At 42.9% G+C, this 23,733-nt stretch overlaps 1 protein-coding gene across 3 annotated transcripts in view; it reads right to left on the minus strand.

Moving 5' to 3' along the window:
- Positions 1–1,740: 1,740 nt before the first annotated feature.
- LOC308074012 (G patch domain-containing protein 2-like) overlaps positions 1,741–23,733 on the minus strand; it is a 31,106-nt gene continuing 9,113 nt past the window's right edge. For 2 of the 3 annotated variants that reach the window (XM_080413344.1, XM_080413345.1), the window contains exons 3-10: positions 23,155–23,216; positions 21,295–21,462; positions 21,061–21,140; positions 20,026–20,090; positions 19,180–19,219; positions 18,910–19,001; positions 13,551–13,636; positions 1,741–5,009 (exon numbers count right to left, since the gene is read on the minus strand). In XM_080413344.1, coding sequence (XP_080269470.1) covers positions 4,858–5,009; positions 13,551–13,636; positions 18,910–19,001; positions 19,180–19,219; positions 20,026–20,090; positions 21,061–21,140; positions 21,295–21,462; positions 23,155–23,216 — 745 coding nt within the window. In that variant the 3' untranslated portion in view covers positions 1,741–4,857. The remainder of the gene's footprint in view (positions 5,010–13,550; positions 13,637–18,909; positions 19,002–19,179; positions 19,220–20,025; positions 20,091–21,060; positions 21,141–21,294; positions 21,463–23,154; positions 23,217–23,733) is intronic. The other variant, XM_080413346.1, reaches the window with a different exon arrangement.

Genomic DNA, 23,733 nt, shown 5'->3' on the forward strand with positions numbered 1-23,733 from the left:
GAGTTACAGACCTGTAAGGGTCCATTTGGAACCCACTTTGAGAACCACGGTCATAGACGCAGGTGGGGCACGCCCTGCCACACATACACGCGCGCACGTGCGTGCGTACATACGCACACCCCTCGATGAAACCCGATCTGAAGTCTTCGGACTTCCTCCCTGTCAATTTCCTTGGCACCAAAACACAGACTGACGTATAAAAAGGCAGTGGAGAGAAACTCTCTATAAAACACGACACAGGTCCAACACGCATCAATATCTTATAGGTAGGCTTTAGATTAGCCGCTAATTAATTTATCACCTGTGTGTTTTCCACCTGTGAGTGGGCATCAATCTGGGGCTTTTCCTATCAATCAGGTCTTGTGTCACCTGAACGGAGCCACCCACCGTGTTGCCAGATTGTGTGAGAGAAATAAGCAACCAGGTCTATGAAAACAAGCCCAAATTAAGAAGCAACTATAAGCCACATGAGCACTTTAAACCTATATACTGTATACGCGATGCGACACGCTGTGAGCTTGTAGATCTGATCTTTTCAAAAAATCTTGAAATAAAATGTCAAATGTTTTGAGATTTTTTCAAGATTTTTGAAACATTCTAACAACACAAATCTGGTACGGGGCTCTCTACCTCTGGCACAAAACATTTTCATATGGGGGTTAGGGACAAATAGGCCTACATATTAATGTGGGGGTCCATGTAAGAAATTATTAAGAAATTTGGAAGCAAGCCCAAAATAATAAACAACTACACTTTAGAAACGAGCCCAAAAACACCGCAACCCGCAACTACCGACATTTACAAGAAAAACTTTTACAGAAAAAAACAAGCCCAAAGTCGCTTATAATAAGCGGACATGGCAACGCTGGCGTCCGTCCCCACCATACTGTGTTCAGGGCTGCGGCAGCCAGCGGGGGCGGGGCGGTCCCTGCCTGAGCACTTTGACTGATTCCTGTGGCAGGAAGTCTTGGGGAGGAGGCATTCATTTAGATGAGTGTGCACACACAGCATTTATAAATGTCACACCCATGCCAACATGATCACATAAAGCCTTCTCAAAAGGGATGATTGCGGGTAACTATAATTCATGGTAATTTTACAAATCTGATACCGCCGCTCATCGATGTAATCTGTTGAATAAGGCTTTTGAGGGGTCTTAACCCTTTAAGACCGGGGGACGCATCTGTGTAACCACTTTATCCATATTTTATACTTTTGGCTATTCAAAAATAGCAGATATACAAGCTCATAGAGTGCCGCGCTATGAGCTTGTAGATCTGCTATTTTTTTTAAAATCGTGTTTTTTTTTGTGCAAATCTTTGAATATATAGCTATAAAGCAATTGTTTTTTACTCAAATCTTTGCTTCTGGGGGTCCCTGGAAAAAAATTTTTGAGATGGGGGTCCGCAGCCAAATACATATCGTTGTGGGGCTCCTTGACACTGACATTAATATTATAGCAACATAAGTGTTTCAGAAAACTGTTTTAAACTGATTTAGAAGACATTTGTAGAATCCCCAGAAGCAATAACATTTTAGCTAGAAATGCTCGCTTTAAATATATATATATTCAAAGATTTGCACAACATTTTTCATGATTTTTAAAAAATAGCAGATCTACAAGCTCATAGCGCGGCACTCGGTGCCGCGCTATGAGCTTGTATATCTGCTATTTTTGAATAGCCCAACGAAATCTAAAAATGACACACAGATGCGTTCTCAGGTCTTAAAGAGTTAACAAGACATGCGGTAAATCGATTGATAATGATGCCTGTTCATTTCACTGAAAAGGTATACCGCTGGTAACGAGTCGTGAGATTGAGAATGTATTTCACTGGACTTTGATGTACATATTACTCATATTATTATTTTTATTATTTGTTTTTGGAATGAAGAGATCTCCAAAGGAAAGAGTCCTTGTGATGTTTATTCTTTCTTATCACCCTGGAACCCTCCATTGTTCATTATTTACTGCAGGTAGTGGGGGCCACTACATACTACTCGATTGGTTAGGGCAGGGGTTCCCAAAGTTGGGGTCACGACCCCACTTGGGGTCGCGGGAGACTGGCGGTGGGGTCGCGAATTTATTTTGGGTAAAAAAAATAATTAAAAAAAATATATATATTTTTTTTCAAATCTAAAAATTATCACAAATAGTACATTTTACCATTTGAATACATTACAACTGCACACCGAACGTGCAAGTTTATGTGCATAAATGACCTCCAGGTTTAGGTGGGGTCGCGAGTCAATTTCCGCATTATTTTGGGGTCGCGGGCTGAAAAGTTTGGGAACCCATGGGTTAGGGGCCAACCATGACATGGTCATACTGTAGTTTGCAGCTAGTTTAGTTTAAGCATGGGGTTGATTTTGTTTAATAAATATATTTTAGTTATGGTTAGGCATTGTTAGTGTGGTTTTTAAAACAATTTATTTAACCTTAAGTATCCCTATTCTGGGGTGAACATTCGACGAAAATAGCACGCTGTGAGCTTGTACTGTAGATACAGCTATTTTCGGCAAAGAAATTTGGTGTGTAGAGGTAAAAAACAAAAAGAATGGGGGGGGGGGGGGGGGTGAGAGTGGACCAAGTTCTGAGCCCTATAGGGGACCCCGTTCAAGTAAGCATAGGGTTTAAGTGGTTAAAAATAGACATCATTATGGTGCATTCACGCCGGACGTGACACAAATGTCAATTCAATATTAAGTCAATATTGAATGACATGACATCGAGCAATATTTCACGTCCATACCCGAAATGAAGCAGATTAAATGTGCAAGTTGAAAAATGTTCAACTGAAGATATTTTTGTTGAAGCGAACATAGCGTTTGGTTGGCTGCTTATTTCTGGGGTAAGTTTATTTAGACATTTAAATATAAATTAAAAAATTAATTTAAATTAAAAACTGTAAAAAACAAATTATACTTTCTAACAATAATGATGCCATTTAATTGATGTATTATTTAGGCACGGGTTGGGGGGGGGTTAATTAAACAGTAGTGTTAGTACAGTATGGCTAAGCTTGCAGGGTTAAGGTTAGATGTAGTTGACTTAATACATTATTAACTACGGTTGGGTACAGGTAGTACTGTTGAGATCGGGTTGGGTTAACTTAAGTCACGGATCTGGTGTGGTTAAGGTTGAGGAAAGCACCTGGTGAGGGTGTTCAGCATGCAATGCTGTTCGGTCTATCTTCAGTTGCTAATTTATTCATCCATTTATATTCTGTATATTCTACAGTATATTCTGTATATCGTCTTTTTGGCAGCAACAAAGAGATACACCTTACCTCCATAACCCAGGGAAGGTGACATTCTAAATTGTATATATTCAGTTGTTAATTTATTCATATACATTTCCGTCTGTATATTCTACATTCTGTATAATTTTTTTTTGGCTGCAACATAATATCTGTGTATGCTGATACAGTTTTAGCATACACACTGGTTTAACTTCACTTTATTACTTGTACCTGTATTACTTACTACCACCACTGGTATCTTACTTGAAATTATAATGTTTTGCTTACCCTCTTGTATAATAATTTGTATTACATACGTACGGTATGTTGGATATCACTTGCAGCACAGTCTGGTTTAGTCTGGCGCACCATTTCATTGCATATACACGTATGAGTACGTACGAGACAAAATAATTTGTAATTGTGCTCTGAGAACAGGTTGGGTTTCAATAGAACACCGGTTGACAAGCATGCCAGGGTAGTGTCTAACAAACAGATGAGATTTAAAAAGTGTGACTCTCCTATCTACCTGATTCTGCTCAAACTCCTCTCTTATCCACTCCACTTCCTACTCGACGTCACAGTCTGCTCAGTCACAAAATAAAACAACTAATCCACCACTGCAAAAAAAAAAAGAAAGAAAAAAACCCTGCACTTTTCAAACAGGTCTGCAGCTGGCCTTGAACTTAAATGTGCTGGGGGAAATTTGAATATGGAAGCTAAACTGAGGAAGAACAGAGACGCGCCCTCGGCGGACGGCGTCCACTCTCCCTCCTGTGTTGTGCTAATGAGTACCTTTGTAGCGAGTGTAGCTGTTCAAATCCATGCTAATAGGAGGCCTGTTCTTTGTTGCGGCTCTGTACTGGTGGTCGCCTCTGTGTGAACTCCACAGCAGCATGTGGTGCTCAAATGTTCTGATGCCCTCCTATCTGTGAGCCATACCTACAGTACAGGTACCCGCGGACACGCAATCTTGTTGGTTCCAACGCTGGCAGACACAAAGTAGAGCAAAACCCCCCTCCCCTCCCTCACCACTCAACCCCTGACCATCACGCGGTGTCCCTGCTGACAAACGCTCAGGCTACTAAAGAAGACATAATTGTTGGGCTTGTGTGGATGGGGGGCAGGTGGCCTGGAGACTGGTGTGTAGAGACGGGAGAAAAGGAGAGAGAGAGAGGGAGAGAGAGAGAGAGAGAGAGAGAGAGACAGAGATTGAGAGACACAGAGAGAGAGAGAGAGAGAGAGAGAGAGAGGAGCTGCCTGGTACAGGGAGTCAGGAGGAAACCTCTTGAAGCTGCCTTCTGCCTGGAGGACATGGTTGACTGTGGGGTGATTAACTAGGCTTGATTGCATTAACATTTCTCATCCTTTAAATACTAACTAGAAAGACTGAATGCTGATTTGAAGAGGAGCGATGTGTTCCATGTATTTTTTTCATCATTCTTCTTTGTGTGCCCAGCGAGAGGGCTCAAGCGTTCAGTTTATGTCGAGCACAACAGTTCTCTATTGCTACTGTGCCTCCTCCTCTCCTGGCTTGGATCACGCTGGTTCCCGACCCACCTTCAGTTCTCCAGCTGCCCCCCCTCCCGGGGGGTTAAATATACTTCTGGAGCATTTAAAGGTCCAGTCGGTCGGAAGCAGAGGCCTGTGGTTCTGCTGTTCTCCACGTTCCCACCGCTGCAGCATCAACAGCCTCCGATGCCACGGTTTTGGTGGCTCTCCGTGACTCATCTCTGAGCTCATCCTTGTGATAAGGAATGCTCGCTGCTGAAAGGATAAGTCAGAGTCAGGTATAATTGGCCAAACATGATTTTACACATTAATTAACTTGACTCTCATTGCACTTACTTTCAACAATCATTCAGCGACAGCAATGACAAACACCTTTGAGTAGATGTTACCCACAAGAGCCTACAGTAACTAGTGAGTAAAGGTCCTTGCACACTGGTGCGTTTTTTCGGCCGAATAACGGGCCGAATTTCGGAGCACGTAAAAAAAAAGACAGACCTCACGTTATGTCAATCACGTTTGCACACTGCCGCAGAATATTTCGTCCGTATTATCTGTTTTCGGACCAGGGTCGATTACTTGCGTTTTCCGCAGCTGTCTTTCGCCTTTTGAGCAGTGTTGTGTCCTTCCTGAGCCACCATACTTGTTTTGATTCCACCATGTTGGCTGAGAAGAAGCTGAGAAGCACGCACTTTACCGCACGTGTGTGTGTGTGTGTGTGTGTGTGTGTGTGTGGTCTTTTTAATGTGGCTCCAGTCTTGCTAGCAAAGCATCAAACTGACCCACTGACATCCTAAAAGCAACTCTGAAACGGTCGGGATAATGCCGCAGCTTCTTGTACAACGTGTGAAACTCTCCTTCCTGTTTACGAAATGTCAGGATAGGATGAACCCAATATTCTCTTTCCCTTTTTCTTTTTTTCACAAGTGACAGGACCACAAAATCATCTTCACTGCTTGATGACTCGTTCTGCGAAAACATTGCAACGAATATAAATAATACGCATCGGACTTCAGTGTGCAAGGATGTTGCCGTTTCTTTTTGCAGATTTCGGATTAATAAAACGCAACGAAAAAAACGCACCAGTGTGCAAGGACCTTTACTGCTCCCAGTGACTGCCCGCACAGAGTGCAAAACACTGATGTTGGCCTACAAAGCAACCAAAAGGTATAGCACCCCCATATCTTCAAAGCCTGATACAACCCCTCCCGCTCACTCAGATCGGCTAACACAGGGAAGCTGTCAGAACCTTCTCTAACTCTTCTCCCTTCTGGCTTCCAAACTGTGGAACGAACTCCCCATTGCAGTTAGAACTGCAGACTCACTCTTCCGCCGTAATCTGAAGACTCACCTCTTCAGACTCCACCTTAGCCCGTAGCACTTGCCGTACGTAGCACAGGCTTATGCAAAGGCTAAAATGTAATTTTGATAGCATGTTATGTAGACAGATGTCAGGTTCATTTGTAGACCTGGCATCCTATAGCGTGTATAGTTTCAATGTACAGATTATTTATAGGGGTGGGACGATATATCGATATCGCGATACTTTCTCCCGCGATAACTAATCGATATACTGCCGGAAAATATCTATATCTTTTTTCTTTTTTTTTTTAAGTTTGTGATACGTTGTTTTTCCTACTCTGTATTTGTGTAATGATGATTTTGAACTGTTTGGTGCTATTTTATGTGTTTATGAATTGAATACAAGGACTTTCGTGATATATCGTTGGTGAAATTTCATGCAATATATCGTGATATCGCAATATATCGATATTTTCAGATATCGTGATATATCGTTGGTGAAATTTCTTGCAATATATATTGAATATCGTGATATCGCAATATATCGAATATCGTCGAATATCGTGATATATATTGTTATCGTGGGCCTAATATCGTGATATATATCGTATCGTGAGGTACCCATATCGTCCCACCCCTAATTATTTATTTTCTGATATTACACTGTTAGACTGATGATACGTTCTTGGTTTACCTATGATCCTAGATTACTATTTCTATGCATTTGATGTATTACCTCGTGTTTGCCTTGCTTACTGTAAATCGCTCTGGATTAAGAGCGTCTGATAAATGCCTAAATTGTAAATTGTACAGTATTTATAAAACTGAGCTGAGCCGTGTTCGAAGCTTCGTAAAATGCTCTATGAACACACCTGTGACCAGTATTGCTACGCCAACGGCGTGTTTACAATATTCACCGCTCAGTAACTGGATTTGCATAGCAACTTCCTTGTTTGTGCGGGCAGTATCTACTTTCTTCTAGAAATTATTATTAAAAACTGTTTTAATTGGGATATGTCTTTTCATGTTGCCATATTTGGTAGCCGTTTTATAGAAGTAATAAGCCACTACAGTAATTTTAGAACAGATAAAGGTGTTATGCCCAACAACGCCCCTTAGCTGTTCTAAAGTGACTGCGACCCACAGCCTCTTGAGGCGAATTGCTTTAATAATAGAGATTAAATATAAACTAAATATAAGAAATGTATGAATAAATACAAGTATTACACAATGGCTGTGGGAATGTGCACCTATATGATTGACAGGCATTGCCCTGCAGACATGCAATGACAAGTCTCATGGTTGATTTAGTTATTCATTAGAGCGTGTGGAGATGGCATGTGAGAACTGAAGAAGCTATTCCTATGTCTATACAGTGCTTTGAAGAGCCTTCCAATGGGGAGCAGTTCAAAGTGTGTTGGCCAGGATGCGAGGGGTCGGAAATTACATCATATTCTTTACAGTAATGCACCTCGACAAAAAAAGAACCTTGTAAAAAGGCATTTTTCATCATGACCATTTCCCTATAGATTACTCCAAACAACTGATTTGCTAATAAATATAAAATGTATTCCCCAACCGATGGATGGCTGGTATATTGAAATAAACCTTTGAGGCAATCCCATCCTAGTAAACTAAGCACGGTATTAATGAGGTTTTGGTCAAGTGAACCCAATCCAATTTGGTCCCATATGACTTGTGGACATGGCTATTAAGAGACCAATCTGTGCCTTTCCTGTGATTTAACTCATCCACCGTCTGTCACAACTTATACTGATGTGAGAGGCTGTGTGTTTGAGACTTCATACATCCTGGGTTTCACGTCTCACTTAAAAAAAAAAAAGACATGGTCCTTTTCCTGATTGTGCTGACCTTTAAATCTCTCTGTCTCTGGGAAAATATCTGAAACTGAACTGGGGGGGGGGGGGGGGGCATTTACACAGAAGACGAAAGGAACGCTAAAACAATTGCAGTCACAAACATGTTTTCCCCTTTCCTACTTTTCCGTGGATAAATAAATCTCGGCTGGCTTCCCGAAAAGTTAGCGGCGGCGGTCACACGAGACGTTTGTGAGGTGGTCCGGGAACAGAGGACAGGGGAACTAGAAGTGACATTGTGGCGGGTGGGCTGTCTCAAAGGATTAGGCATTACAGAGTTCACCGGCATGTGCTTTTGTTAGTTCCCATTACATCTGCTCGTGCCTCTTTCCACATGACTTCTTCCCCAAACTGATCCGGCGGGCAAGATAATTGATTAATATTTCTTGAGGGAATGATGACTAACCGTTGCTGAGGTTCAACCCAAACATATTTTGGGACGTGTTGGGTTAAAACGTGGTCAGTGCTTCAGACAAAAAGCAAGGGATTTTTATATTTCAAACATTCAAACAATGGCTGGTATTTTAGTCTATGACTAATTCAATTTCTATCTTTTGTCCTGTTTATGGCATTATATAGGATAAACATATTTATATTCTCGTCCTTCTCTACATACAAATATTCACAAAAAATAAAGCTTGAAAGCAGTATATGAATATAGTATTCCACTGGTATTAACAGGTTGCAGTCATCATATTCCGACTTGAGCTTATCTGAATTGTTATAGGTAGCAATGGAATTCACATGCACCAGTGATATTAATGATACTACAAACTCTTAATTCACTGAAATACAAAAATGTATAATTTTATCCCCATAAATGTGTAACTGCTTGGGGAAAATCCCTACAAGTATGTTCAATGGGTCTGATATCAAGGTCAATGAATGCATTATAGCACAAAAAAAATCTGTCAATGGGAGAATTACAGTACAAGCATTTATTGGGGGGTGATAATGGGTGGCTGAATGGAACCATCTCAGCATCTTAATAAGCTCTCATGTGATGCTCTCTAAAAACAATCATTACAGGCCTTCCTGGAGCCCTCCCCTTCCCCCTGTTTATTAATCTGCTAATTACACATTGACAGTAATGGCCCCACTGACTCCCACACTTAAATGAACAAGGCTGAATAGCCCTTTAATGATTAGTCTCTCTCTCTCTCTCACTCTCTCTGCCCTCCGTCCCATTTTCTCTCTCTCTCTCTCTCTCTCTCTCTCTCTCTCTCTCGTTAACAGTGTACTGTAAGCTTGGTGATAGCACTACAGCGCCTGCTAAATAAAAGCTCCACAAAGAAACTAAACTGTAAAAGAAGCCATTAGCGGCACGGTTCAGATAAACAGCAGTAAAACGCAGAGGACCGGAAGCACTTTACGAAACGAGGCCGTGGATTCGAGCGGTGGCCACTGCCCAGTGTGCACGCCCCACACCGTGTGGGCTCACTTGTATGTTTTTAGCAAACAGCAAACCATCGCCACCACCAAAGTTTGGTGGAGCAGCAGCCAGGGCAGAGAGCGAGAGAGAGAGAGAGAGAAAGAGAGAGAGAGAGAGAGAGAAAGAGGAGGTGGGATTGTGAAGGACACGAGAGGGGCGCAGAGTGGAGCCTGAGAGGGCGAAATAGTGCGGTGGGCTGCATTTCTGTCAGCAGAAGTGATGGCTGAGTGCTGGCGTTATTTGTCTTGTGCTGCCATGCGGGCCTCGCGCCAGCCTGGGCATTAATGAGAGGGGGCCGGACCGCCGGGCAGCGACACACGGGGCCTCCGACGCAGGTGATCCGTCACGTAGCTGTCCTGCTCCGCTACATGGAGACAGAGAGCCCACGGACCGGCGGCGCGTGGACCCCGACAAACTGAGGACCGGACCGCGCCGCACACAGGCACCCACGCGCACCCATGCACATACCTGCACATACACAGGTCCTCAGTTGTGGTACCTTCCAAAAGACAGGTAAACGTCCGGGTCCATTAGGTTACTTACATTTAACACTCTCAATTAAATGAACACTGAGGACTTTACAGTGTCGTGTGCAGGTTCTACGCCTCTTTTTGAGCTGGGAATATAACCTGGGATGTTTTGAGTTACAGTATGGTCATTACATGAGCCACCATGGCTCACGTAAACTGGTCAGAGGGATAAGATAAGTCTTGCATATTTCACTATCCCAACTACTCAAAACCCAAACTCAAAGCTGTAAAGGATGGTTTCACAAGTTTAAGTGTTGATGAAAAAAAAAAGAAAAGGAAAACTGTTTTCAGCACCTCGGACAGCGACCTGGGGCATCCCTCATTAGTGGGATTGAGTGCAACCACGCTTCGGCAGGCCAGGAGACATTGCATTCCAATGATTCCACCTTGCAACATTTTTCCCACGACCATTTCCCCCTTAATTGTTTAATAGAGTACAGAAGTCCTGACGTCACTAGTTCATCCCCTGGGTCGCGGAAGTAATTTCTCTATGGAGAATAACATTGGGTCATCTTAAAATCTTCTCATATAAGAATTGTGATCCAAAAATAAACAAACCGTCTCTGCGATATTGTCAGGGAGGTGGCTCTGTATCGTTTATGATAGTCAGTCACTCATATTTGATACAGTCGGTTTCTGGGGAAGATTTTACTAATTCGGCGGAAGTAACATTAGCGTTTTCTCACCGTCGTCAGTTGATGCTTCATATCCATGAGTCAAACCGCCAGGATCATTTGTTTATTTTTGGAACACTGTTCTTATTTGACGTGATATTAAACACGTCTATGGGAATTCAGAATGGTGGGAAAAAAACGCAACCCAGGTAGGATGTGTAAATTACGTCAGACTTCGGTGCTCTATAGTAAAAGTTATAGGAAATAAAATACTTTTAATTGCAAAGAAAATTTCTGTTGTCCGAGCACTGGTATTCACACCACAGCATAAGCATCCTCAGAAATGTGTCATATACCAGGTGAGTTTGAGTTTATTACCTTCATCCCTTTCAAGATGATGAAGATGAAGGGCATTACAGGAGACAGCAGGGGAGGGGTAAAATTAATTAATGAGTCTGCATCTGAAACGAGCCAAAGCAGTTACAATCTATTTGGATCTTCACACTTAAATCTTTACCTGACAAATAAATCTCTCATCCCCAAAAATGCCCCCAAAAATGCACAGTGTTGATGTTTATTGATTTCAATTTTCTTTCCTAGGCTAATATTATATTTTATATAACCTAATAGTCAACTTTTTATATCACAATGGGAAAAAGACGAGAGAAACAAAAATATTCCAATATCTTGCAGCCACAATGGATCCGACTTGAAAGACAAAACGGGACTTAAATCTTCCGAAAATACTCGACAATATACAACAAAAGCTTGATGTGCTTGGAAGGAATGGTTGTCTACCTCTGCAGTTGGACTGATGGTGTTGGTGAAAAGCACAGAGAATGGCCAATTTAAGACTGAGAAGTGGAACGGTCATCTAATCCAAACAGATACCTCTCCTGATAAGTTGTGTTGGGTTTTTTTCACGGCCAGCTCCAACACTGTGCGGTAAAGTGCTAAAAGGCTAAAGAAAGAAGACAACGCAACAGCTGGGTTCCGTCTCGGCAGCAATTCCCTACGGGATCCTGGGAGACACCTCCAGTCACAGACCATTCTCACTCCTGATTACAGAGTTTCAAATCAACGGCTGGTGCCTAATGTATACTTAGCAGTGCGACGGTGTCCCACGCCAGAAACAGCAAATCTACAAGATCACAATGTGTCACAACAAGACTCGTAAGCTCATAGATCGCCTTATTTTTGGACATGAGACACCATGGTATGACGAAGTGAATCAGGCTTAACACACAGTACAACAACCTAACTCCCTCTGGTCAACTCACACAGAGTGTATGCTTGTCTCGTTCACGGACGTATAAACCAAGAGATGGTCTATTCTCATAGAACGCAGAGAATACACCTTTCCGTACAAACAGGGTGTTCACCAGGAAAACAATTCGATTCCATTTTCCCCAGGGAATGTTTAAAATCTTTACAGCTATAAACATTCACGACGATGACTGTTCTGTTGAGAACGGCAACAACCAAAAAAGAAAAAAGAAGAATCGGCACACATAAACTGTGAGAGCTTGTCAGAAAGAATGCGCATCTCCTGGCAGCGGTGAGATTACCGAGCAGAGGCGCGGTGGAGCAGCCCGCCAAGGTAAAGATTTATACAGAGCAGTTGCAGCCGCAGAAACTGACATTGGGCGACAGGGGATGCATGATAAATCACTGTGGACAGGGGGCAGCAGACTCAAGATGCAGGAAAACACACTCTGAATGACGCCATGGGGAGACAGACTCTCAAATATCCTTCTTTTTAGGGTATTTGAGGATTAGAGAAGTACTGAAACAATTCATCACCTCCGAAAGAAAAGCGAAAAATTATTCAAACAAATAATTGTTTTTAAACTGCTCATTCGTATAATTGAAAATAATCTGTCATTTGATTCGCGCTTTGTTTTTGTTTACGTCGAACACACAGCTGACTGACGTAATTAGCGGGAAAAGAAATCATCATCTATCATTGTTTGAGTTTTTCCCCACTTGTGTATTTTCCCCCCATTCGCTCACCCTGGCAGGCAGCAGAGCGTGGAGTTGCATGGCCCCCACCCCACCCAGGAGGAAATTGAGGGATACCCCTATTCCTGATTCCGCATGGTGAATATGAGGGGTCTTTAAGGGGCAGGGGTGAATCTTTTTTTAGTTTTATGGGTGGTGGCTCAGCGCCGGGGAGGTGAAGGACAGAGTTGCCGGCCATTCCATCACTCAGTGCAATAAATGGATGCAATCTGTATCCCAGTAAAGCATTGGCTGTTTTTAAATTCCACCTCTTTTATCCAAATGAATGATGGAGCCCGGTACAGTGCACTGTGCGGCGATATTAATATACATCAGGGGCCTGCACCCCTCACTAAATCAGGGAACCACCAGCATTTGTTATTTAAATGACAAACGGCGGCTTCAAGAACGGCAGCGCCGAGCGGAGACACGGGAGAAGAAGAAGAGGTGGACGAACCAATTCAGATTTCAATCCGCCAAAGACACAAGACCCCCGGGCCATCAGTCTAATGAAAAAAGGCAGCTCAACCGGTCCGAACGGGCGGAACGGCTGCTGCTCTGTGCCAACCCCCACCCCCCCCCCACCCCCGAACAGGGCCCGCTACCCGTCACACTTCTGTTTTACTGTTCTACACATGGGAGGATAGCTCTATGCACCCTGCACCCAATATAACATGGCTAACAAGCCTGATGGTATAGACTCCCCTCTGCTGTTAAACAGGTTCACACACTATCACAAACGCCACACCCCACGCTTACACTTTACATACTGAACGTGATGCGGAATTTTCGAAAACGGGTTACAGAACAATATTCCAAAACAGATTTTAACAAAGAAATTCCAAATGCCAAAATATTTCAAAACACATTTCCCATTTGCTAATGCAAAGCTTTGAAAATACACAGGGATTGTGTGTGTGGCGTGCTTTGGACCACGTGCATAATGTCTATCTGTAGTTTGACTAATAAAGCAACAGCTCCAATAAGGGTTAAAGTGAGAGTTCAGGAGGCCAGAGGTGCATCAGTACTGTGGAGGTTATTACCTGATGTTGAGAGAGGCACGGCAGACGTCTTCCTCCTTCTCTTCACGTCTCCTGTACACAACAGTCCCAGATGGACACTAGTCTGTCTGTGGGACGGAGGTAGACAGACAGACAGACAGGCAGACAGACAGAAGAAAATTAAGACTCATGAGAACGCCACAACAGACATACATACATACACACACACGCAGCAAAGGTCTAGAAACACTGAATGTGTTTAAATCATATACACACTTCACTCATGCATGAAGTTGACTGATTTAAAGGGGTGGAACTGAAAAGTGTCCAGCTAAAAGTTCCTAGATTATAGCTAATTTACAGTTACCCTGTGCATATGTTTTTAAGATGCCATTTTTGTTTTACTCTTTGATACAGTGATTTTTGTTTTCGCCATTCACCAGAATTAGGTTTTACACTTTGATATAGTGATTTTTGTTTTCGCCATTCACCAGAACACAACACGCGATCAAACAACCAACAGTACCATAAGACAAGGGGGGGGTACAGGTGTTGCAGGGTTCATGTGCCTGAGTCACAGCAGAGTTCACATAAACAAATTACACCTGCTCTATATCTCCTCCACCATATGTCAGACGCCCAGAAATAGGAAGAGTCCCCCACGGACTGTCACTGCCTGATTACTGAGATGTAAACTTAAGGTCAAGGTCCTTACCATCACTGGGGCTGGGAGTGGGTAACATGATGGGTTGACATTGTTTTGTGTGTATGTACAGTGTGTGTGTGTGTGTGTGTGTGTGCGTGTGCGTGTGCGTGTGCGTGTGCGTGCGTGCGTGCGTGCGTGCGTGCGTGCGTGCGTGCGTGCGTGCGTGCGTGCGTGCGTGCGTGCGTGCGTGCGTGCGTGCGTGCCAGAGAGAGGGAGGAATGGAATTTAAGGTAGGACTGGGCGATATTGACAAAATGAAATACCACAATATTTTTGATCTGTAGGGATGACTTTTGGTGGTGCTTTCACAAAATAATGTATTTACACAATATATATTTTTTTTAATCAATAATCTTCAGTATTGATGCATGACAATATTACAATATCCCAAATCCCAGATGATATCTAGTCTGATATTGATATAAACTTATAGGCTATGAATCTTGTGTGTTGAACAAAATGGAACCTCAAGGGTGCATTTTGTTCCATATTTACACTCTCTGCAATACATTAACACTGAGAATTTTACTGTGTAATTTGAGGGTTTAAATAAGCGCATGGGTGGGATAAAAAAAGTAATAACCTGGTAATAAACCAAAAGAATGCAGCATACCTCTACAGCATATGTGGCATTTCAGACGCACACAGCCTGCAACCAAGTGACAATTTAAAGAATACGCTGTGCTATTTGAAAACACCAGTAAAGATGACCTGTAAAGGAAAAAAACAAAAAGAAAAAGGGACTTCTTGACACACTGACAAAATAACAGTGGGCCATAACAGAAGGGGATCCTTGTTAACCACGGTGGTTCATGGAGGACTGCAGGCTACATAAACCCCAGCACCCCTAACAGGCATGTGCTAAGATAGGACCCTGTCAGGGCAGCCTTTAAACAGGCTACGTGTTCCATGACCTCAACACCCATAAATCACACGAGGGGTGGGTGTGCGAGGCGCTGGGTGCTGGGTGCCGTGCAGGGCACGCTTTGAGCGAAGTCTCTATGTTGTATAATCAATAGATATAAAAATAAATGGCTTGACCGTTATTCTCTCCCTGCTACCCCTCTCTAATAAAATCCCAGTAATGCATATTTCATTTACTTTTATACTTATTGATTACCTGTACTCCAGTTAGTAAATCACGCGCCTATCGATCCCTCAATCGTACCTCTGTCGGACAGCACATAACCAGCCATTTGCGCCCCTGATAAAGAGCTCAGACATTGAACTCCCCGCAGTAAATCTTTGCAAACTAACTTTTTAATTCCAAAATCGATCCGCGTTTTAAACGTCGCATTATTTCACGAGGCACGCCCGCGGCATTAAAAGTAATACCCTGATGCATTTGGTCTTAATGCGCGGAGGTCCATCCCTCCATCTCGTCCCTCATTACACTGAAACCCAGGTACTGTGGGCCCCCTCAGCAGCTTGGAGGGAGGCGTGGGACCCTCCCCTGCTACTGAGCGCTGGGGACTGCCGCGCTCAGGGGCCGCCAGGCGCCCACTGAGACACTCAGCACCATGCTAATCAAACATTAGAATACCATCAGCTGGCTCATTAAACAAGGCAAAACACCACCATTCATCTCACACTAGAACCCAGAGGCTTTTATTAGCATGTTAGTCGGCTCGGTGCAAGTCTGAAAAAGGACTTGTTAAAAGAAAAAGGACGTTATTCAACATCTGGCATTTCATCGTCTAAGACAGATGCTGGTCAATTGTTGTTTTACTGAAAAATGTCGAAACAGAATAGGAGGGGGGAGAAATGTTTTGACTGACAACGCAGCGGTGAGGAATGGGGGCAGAGCAGAGCAAATCCAATAAAGATGGCTGACAACAACAACAACAACTAAATTCTATCAATGACGCAAGGACATTGAGGAAAAATGTCTCCAGGATAGATTTTTCCAGGTCATAAGAGACACTTCTAAATGCAGTGCAGTTCCTTGGGGTGCAGAATAAAGCAGCAGTGACACAGGGTCAATTGTAATTCAGGCGCCCACATCCAAAAGCAGATATATCAATTAAAAATAATAAATCAAAAAAGGAGCGAGAAGCTGCAGATACAAAATGGCCATCTATTTTCATTAGGGTACATGGCGCTTCAGGTGTGAGCAGGATCTCAAGATTAATAGAGGTATTCAAATGAATCAGAAAGGATTAGGGTCCCCTGGGAACGTGATCAATAGCTGCAAATCAATAATCAATAGGCCACTCACACCAATATACTAACTGCTGACACCGAGATCTCACAATTAAAATGAAAACTGGGAAGGCAGTGGCGTAAGACTATGATTTATCTCACGGTGCAAATGTCATTTAGAAATAAATAAGTCAATAGATAAAAGCTGCTGGTGGCCGGCTCAGGTAGGAGGCAGCTACGCATTTTAACATGGCCAACAGCCCTGAGCATTACAACCAAATCCCACAAAGCATGGCGCCTATTCACACGCCAATACAAGGATAAATAGCATACAACCCCATGCAGCCTTTATCGCTTAACATCAAATCTCTGATTGTTGCTGTCAAGTCCCACCAGGAGATGACAGCTTTTATTAATACAGTATCATTTCAACCTGGCCAAGATACAAGATTAATGTTTACACTTTACCCACTGAGAAAAACACTTTTCTCTCAAGGGTGTTTGAAAATAAAGAAAAGTCAGATGTATGGGAGCTCCGTGGAGGGAATCGATCATGTGAATATGTTGGTCAAAAGAAATGAAAATATAGTGAAGTCAATAGTGGCCATTTTAAAGTCTGCTATGAGCAAGGCACCGTCCTAACAATTACTGTCAGTTTTATCTGAGAACTGTCGCCATTATACTCATACGAGAAATAATCGATTCTTAGGAACTGTACTGTACATAATATGTATATATACTGCAAAGCATGTGCAGGAGTGTTAAACCTAGGCATCTAGGCGGGAGTGGATACAGGCAGAACAGTTCAGGGGTGCAAGTCGGTACAGTACATGCAGGGCTGGGTCGTAAGGAAGCAGAAGCCATCTCACTGGAGAATGGATTTGAGCAGCTTGGGGAGATGGATTCAGCACGAGCTGTCCAACGGGACACATCTGAAGCCCCTCTACCCCCCCCCCCCCTCCCCCCTCTCTCACTCAGTCTTCCTCGTTCATTTGGGAGTATGATTTATACTTTTTGAAGTGAAGGGTCTTGAATCCTGCTATAAAGGAATTAAGAGGCCTCCCCTGAGTCTACCATTCAAATGAGAGCATGGCAGGGATATGAGGGCTGTTTAATAGAGAGAAATTAGTATTCACAATGCCTCTTAAGTGGAATCTGAAGGAACCTTTCAGGTGGAGAAGAAAGGGACAGTTTAGAAGAGAAAGACCTCAGCCAGGGGAGGCTTTTCATAGTCAGTCGTGTATTTGCCCCTCTTCAAGGAATGATGGCAAGCTCTGTGAAACAACCCAAGAGAGAGAGAGAAGAGCGCTTCAAACTAAATTAAGAATGCACCGTAAATAGGCACGGTGGAAACAATGCAATGCCTTGGCCTGGAGACGGCAGGACTCCTCAGGTCCTCTAAAGTTCCCCATGCAGATCCACCAACTTGAAGCAATGCAAGGTTTTGACAAACATCTTCCGGATTATTTTCCATGTATTTTTTTCCAGCAGTTCCACAAACGTTGGGATTTGAATCTGCATTACAACAATGTTTTTGTTTCACACAGTGTTTTTCTATTTGTGAAAGATGACCTTGAGAAGCACCAAATTCAAGTGTTATTAACAACTGCTGCTGGCTAGAAAAGTCTAAGCCAGGATTGCGGTTTGTGTTAATGTTTGCTCATTGTGTTATGTATGCTTATCGTATGCGTGCATCTCGGTGTTTCTTTTTGCTTGCGGCAGAAGGACTCACAGCAAGTAAACAAGTTTGAAATCCCCCTCATCAATATTTTTCACTTGTTTCAAACCTGCTTTGAAAGCTAATTATCCTCACACAGGGAAGGGAAAAACAACTGAAACATGAGTGAACAAGCACAGGTCCATGCACCATCCTCTTATCCTTCTGTTTCACATGTGAACCCAATCTGCGATTAGCATTATGACATTTAGTGATCAGATGTGAGGTCAACTTCCACCTGGAAAGCTTAGAACCAGACGGAGAGATGTGATCACTGGAGTAGGGCTTCAGGACAGCTTCCAATTGACTTTACAGTGAGTCTCTTAATCCCTACAGTATATACTTTGTTGCACAACAATAAACGAACATAGCTGATCTATGAAGTTCGCAACGTATCGCAATGCAGTGCATTGTGAGCTTGTAGATCAGCTATTTTAGCATATTATGAGTATGACATGCCCGTATACTAGGGACACTAGAGTTCATGTGGCTAAAACAATACAGCCTGTGGCTGTCTTTCAGCATTCAAAACCAGCAAAACCTGTGAGATTTGCAAGAGCTTGCAACTTTAGGTCACAATCCATGCACCACGCACTTGCATGTACACACACACGGACACACACACGGACACACATGCATGCAAATACACTCAGTCTCTGGGGAACAAACCATACTAGAGGTGACACTGGTTAAAAAGTAACCTACAGTAAACCGATTTAAGTATGTTGAACATAGATTAGCCCATCAACATATTGAGCTTTAATGGAAAAGATTCAATAAAGTCTCCAATAGGACTTTAAGTGGCTACTTTATCATATGCGTCATCCATCTCCTACCTGTTTTTACAGACAGTAGAGGAACATCTGCGATGGGAGCTCTCTGGCACCATGTCAATGGGATACACCGGCAATGCACACAAAGGGTTGTGCTGGAAAAACAGTAACAAGTGTATGAATATTTGATTATTTTATTGTATATTATTAGGCATTTTTACTCTTGCCATTTCAAATGCAGAATCTGAACAAGCTGTGGTAAAACAAAATAAAAATGAACAAATAATCCAAATAAAATAAACAAAAGTGAGAAATAATGGCATTGTAAAATACCTGGCTTCGGTCTCGTTTTCCAATAGCAGGCAGCCAAAAGCTACAGGGGAGATAATCAAAGCTGAATTAGTGAATGCAAAATGATGATGGAAACAGATGGACAAGTGTGATCATATCCTTCATTGACTCCATGCTTCACCAGAGTGCATTATTGTTACGCCGTGGTGGCACCTATAGGGGCCCAGCCATCTAGAAGAGGGTCTGTGTGTCTGTGTGACTGTCTGCGTCTGCGGCTAACCTCGCAAACTACTGTACCGAGCAGTGCCAAATTCCAAGTGCATGCTGCCAGTAGGCCAATTCTTTTTTCTGTGAATATTTTTCACATTTTGTGAAGTGTCTCAGATCTCAGATCCAACGTTTTGCCGTCCCTCCGGATAGGCAAGACTGACATCATCAATACATATAATGTCATCAACATGACACACTGTTATTAGAACCCGACTTGTTTATTGAGAGAATAGCCAATTATTTGTACCCCTTTCTTTCTCCCAATTTAGTTGTAATGCCACTTATGTCCTCACACTGCTTGCCACTGCCGTTGTCCCCTACTGCCCCACCTGCCGGGAGGCAGCAGTCCCTACCGGGAGGACATAGCGCCTCCGTCCTACTCCTCCCGTTCAACACCCCCCGCTGAACAGGCGCCATCCCGATCCATAGAGGTACGTGCGGTGACAAAGATCACCCTCCATTCCCGGCTTTCCTTCCCCGTAAAATAGACACTTGGCCAAGCACGATGCACAGCGGTGGATTCGAACCCCTAGACTCTGCGGTGCTGGGCAGACACTTTTACCCCATGTGCCACCCGAGCGCCCGAACCAAAGCAATCTAAATAAAAAGACATCTTACTCTCTCTGGTAAGGATCTTGTGAGAACCGCTTCAATCTCTCCACAAACACTGGCATACTGTTGTCCTGTTAAAAAACAAATTTCAGAGTTACATTTACATTATACCATACAACATAATACTCGTACAACCTATTGGTTACGTATGAGCAGTGTTGGGCGTTACTGTAACGGAATACTTTTTGGGGTAACGGAGTAAGCTAACGCGTTAGTTTTGCAATTAGAGTACTCGGTTACTTAGTTACCTTTTCCAAATTATTGGCGTTACTTCGTTACATTTAAGACCTATATTTGTTGCCGCAAAGGAAAGGGAAAATCCATCCGACACATTTGCGCTGCTTGTTCCTGATCAATGAACAAGCTTGTCTCTGTCAACGGAGACTTGCATGGTCCCGGGTGTTACACAGAAATCGGGGACCGGGCCAGCAGTCTGTGGCGAATGCGTAATCATTCTACCCAACGGGTCACCACTTTTGGTGTGACACACACCAAAAGTTTTTATTACATTAATTTGCCGCACCTGTGTGACATGGCATAGATTGAGAGGAGACAGAGAGGTAACCCTTTAGTACGGTCATGGGAGTATTCACACTATTTTGGGATTTATTGGTGAAAGGAGGATGCAAATAGCTTTGGTGTAGCCCAGCACAGCTCCACAACACTGGTGGTCACCACGGTAGGCTTGTTCTTGATTTGATTTTGGTAAAAGATTTACAAGTAAAACCATTCACACACTATAACTTAAACCCAGGATAACACATTAAAGCATAAGAAAACAATTGTTTCCAATGTGGTCCTGCAGCTACACTCTTGATTTTATGTTTATCAAAATTCCCTGCAGAGGGGGTTTTAATCGTCGGTGACGCAAAAATAATCTAACAAGTTGCTTTTCTTAGAAGGTAATCCTGTAACGTAATGGAATACTTTTTAATGCCGGTAATCCTGTAACGTAACGAGTTACTTTTAAAAGTAACGTTACCCAACACTGCGTATGAGACAAAATGATAAACTGGTGTAAACGTTATTATTATTATGAACCTTGCTGGGAAGCCTCTGTCTGCCCTTTCTGACACAGCGTGCAGCAACACCAGGCAGACGGTTCAGGCGGGCATGATACCCTGTGATAGAACACACACGCATGCACACGCACACACACACACAGTCACACATACACACGCACACAAATTCACATTTAGTTTCCTGTGATGAAAAGCAAATAAAAAAACAAAATGTGCTTAAATGAGAGTTTTGCGCAAAACTAAAATTCATCACCTCTCTGAGAGGGACGTGCAGGCTGCAGGAAGGTGGGCGACGGACGCTTGTCCTCCAGGGAAAGTTGGCTGTCTGAGTCCCAGCTGGACAGGAGACCAGGGACCCCCTTAACCCCCTTAACCCCCCCACAGTCCCCCTCAAAGAACCAGTCGCTCTGCTCATCATCACCTGTACAAAGAGAGAGAGACAGGACATCTTTTAGTAAGGCTGAGCAATATAGCAAGGTCATATCCATATCATGATATGAGACTAGATATAGTCTGGGATTTTGGATATGGCATAAGTGTTGTCTCTTCCTGGTTTTAACACATTGCCTGCCAAGGACGTAAACATACGTCCTTTAAAAAAAATCATGTTTTCAGTGATTACGCCAGAGGGTGCTGAGATCTATCCTATGAATGATTCTTTCACTGCCTGATGACGTCAGACCCGGAATTGAGGTCATTTAAAAAATAAAGGCTCATTTACTTCCTGTTTACTTCCTGAGGGAAAATTGCTTTATCTCCGTTCCTCTTGCTTTACTGCAAAAACAAGCTTCATTGAAATGGCCGCAGCTGCGCAATGGATTACGACGAGCGGATAATTATTTTTTTCCTATACTACAACAGCCCCGTGCGTGTAATGAGCCGATCTCCGTGGGGACGGCGGTCACGGAGAATATTCCATGAATTTCCAAACGTACAGAAAAATCGCTCATTTTGCTGGCAAGGGGGCGAAAAACGATGTTTTAATTCTGGCAGTCAATCACTTAAGCACTATTTTATACATGTTTTAATATATAATTATAGTGAAAATATCTGATCTACAAGCTCAAACAGATTGTGACACGTTGTGAGTTTATAGATATATTTCCGCTATTTTTGAAAAAGATATTACAGTCACAGTACGATATTATCATCACAATACGATATTATCATTACAATATCGATATATCAATGTATTTGGTCGAAAATATTGTGATATTTGATTTTTGTCCATATCACCTAGCCTCCTATCACATTAGCACCGCAGACTGCACTGCCAGGCAGACGTCTGTATGCTGTGAGCCTACGGTAGGCCTCTCTCTCTCCTCCTCCCCAGACACTGCCGCAGAGCAGAGCTGTCAGTCAGCAGAGCACATAAAGGAACCATGCCTCTCTCAGTCAAGGTGTAGTGACAACTGTTAAATCAAGAGGCCGCCTGGCCCCCTCCAACATCTAATGAGATTAGCAAAGGCTTCGCCGCTCATTAACACCACATGACAACGTCTTATTAGTCGCCTGGATGCCCAGCAACCGTCCATGCCGTTGTACCAAAACCGCTCTTTCTCGCCCCGGCATCCCTCGAAACGTAAGATAGATATACATGTATATACACACCTTTCTGGCAGTATACATTGTTAAATCTTCTGTGTTCATTTCATGTACATTTCTGCATTCTCAAAGTTACAAACACATTGACTGAACCTTCAGAATCTGAATTCCTTTTATTGTCAGGTATGTTTGCACGCGCGAGGAATTTGTCTCTGTGAGGTATTAACCCATTCTACAAATGCCTTCTAAATCGGTAGTTCTCAAACTTTTCTCGTGCCAAGGACCGTCAAAAGGATATGGAGACCCCCGAAGAGCAGATTTGTGTTAAAAAAATCCAAATCATAAAAAAATGTCATGTCAACATTTTCAATATTTTTTAAACAATAAAAACAATTGCACATGTACAAGCTTGTATATCTGCTATTTTTGAGAACCGCTACAGTGTACGGCTCCTTGAATGTCCACAAAAACTCTCTCTCTCAAAAAAGAGTTAATTTCCTTCTTCTTTTTTTTACAACAGCAAGAGATGACAAAGTCATGTAAGTTGACAAGGTGAATGTTCTCATACCTTGTCGTCCCTCATCGGTGGTATAAAGGCCAGGATCACTGCTGCATATGCTGCTAGTTTCACTGTAATAGAAAAACACAGACATCATCATTTAATCATTATTGAATCCTTTAAACGAATAGCCCAGACACGTAAGCTCTATGCCAGTGGTTTTCAAACTTTTTGTGCCCAACACCAGTGGGCAAGTGAAAATCTCAAGGAACACATGTATACTGTACATACGGTACCAAAAATAGCAGATCTACATGCTCACAATGCCTTTAATGACACACCCAAAATATGGACACCAGGTGGTTAAAATAATTTAGGGGTGGAGGGGTATAGAATTTGCTTCTGTATTAGGCGCACAAAGTACAGATATATCAAATTAAAAGATGATAGTTGTATATATTGCAATAATAATGTGTAGTTGTCACAAAATCCCAAGGCACACCTGGAGTCCTGGACTCCCAAGGACCCCCCCTAACAGCCATAGCCTCTGGCTGCGGCCCCCCTACTGCAAAATGCCCTTTTCTTTTTCCTCTCTTTCCAATTGGCCCCACTGGTGCTCAATGGTGGCCCCCACTTTCTACTCCACAT

Source organism: Gymnoscopelus braueri (assembly GCF_963280865.1).
Source record: "Gymnoscopelus braueri genome assembly, chromosome: 19".
Lineage (NCBI taxonomy): Eukaryota > Metazoa > Chordata > Actinopteri > Myctophiformes > Myctophidae > Gymnoscopelus > Gymnoscopelus braueri.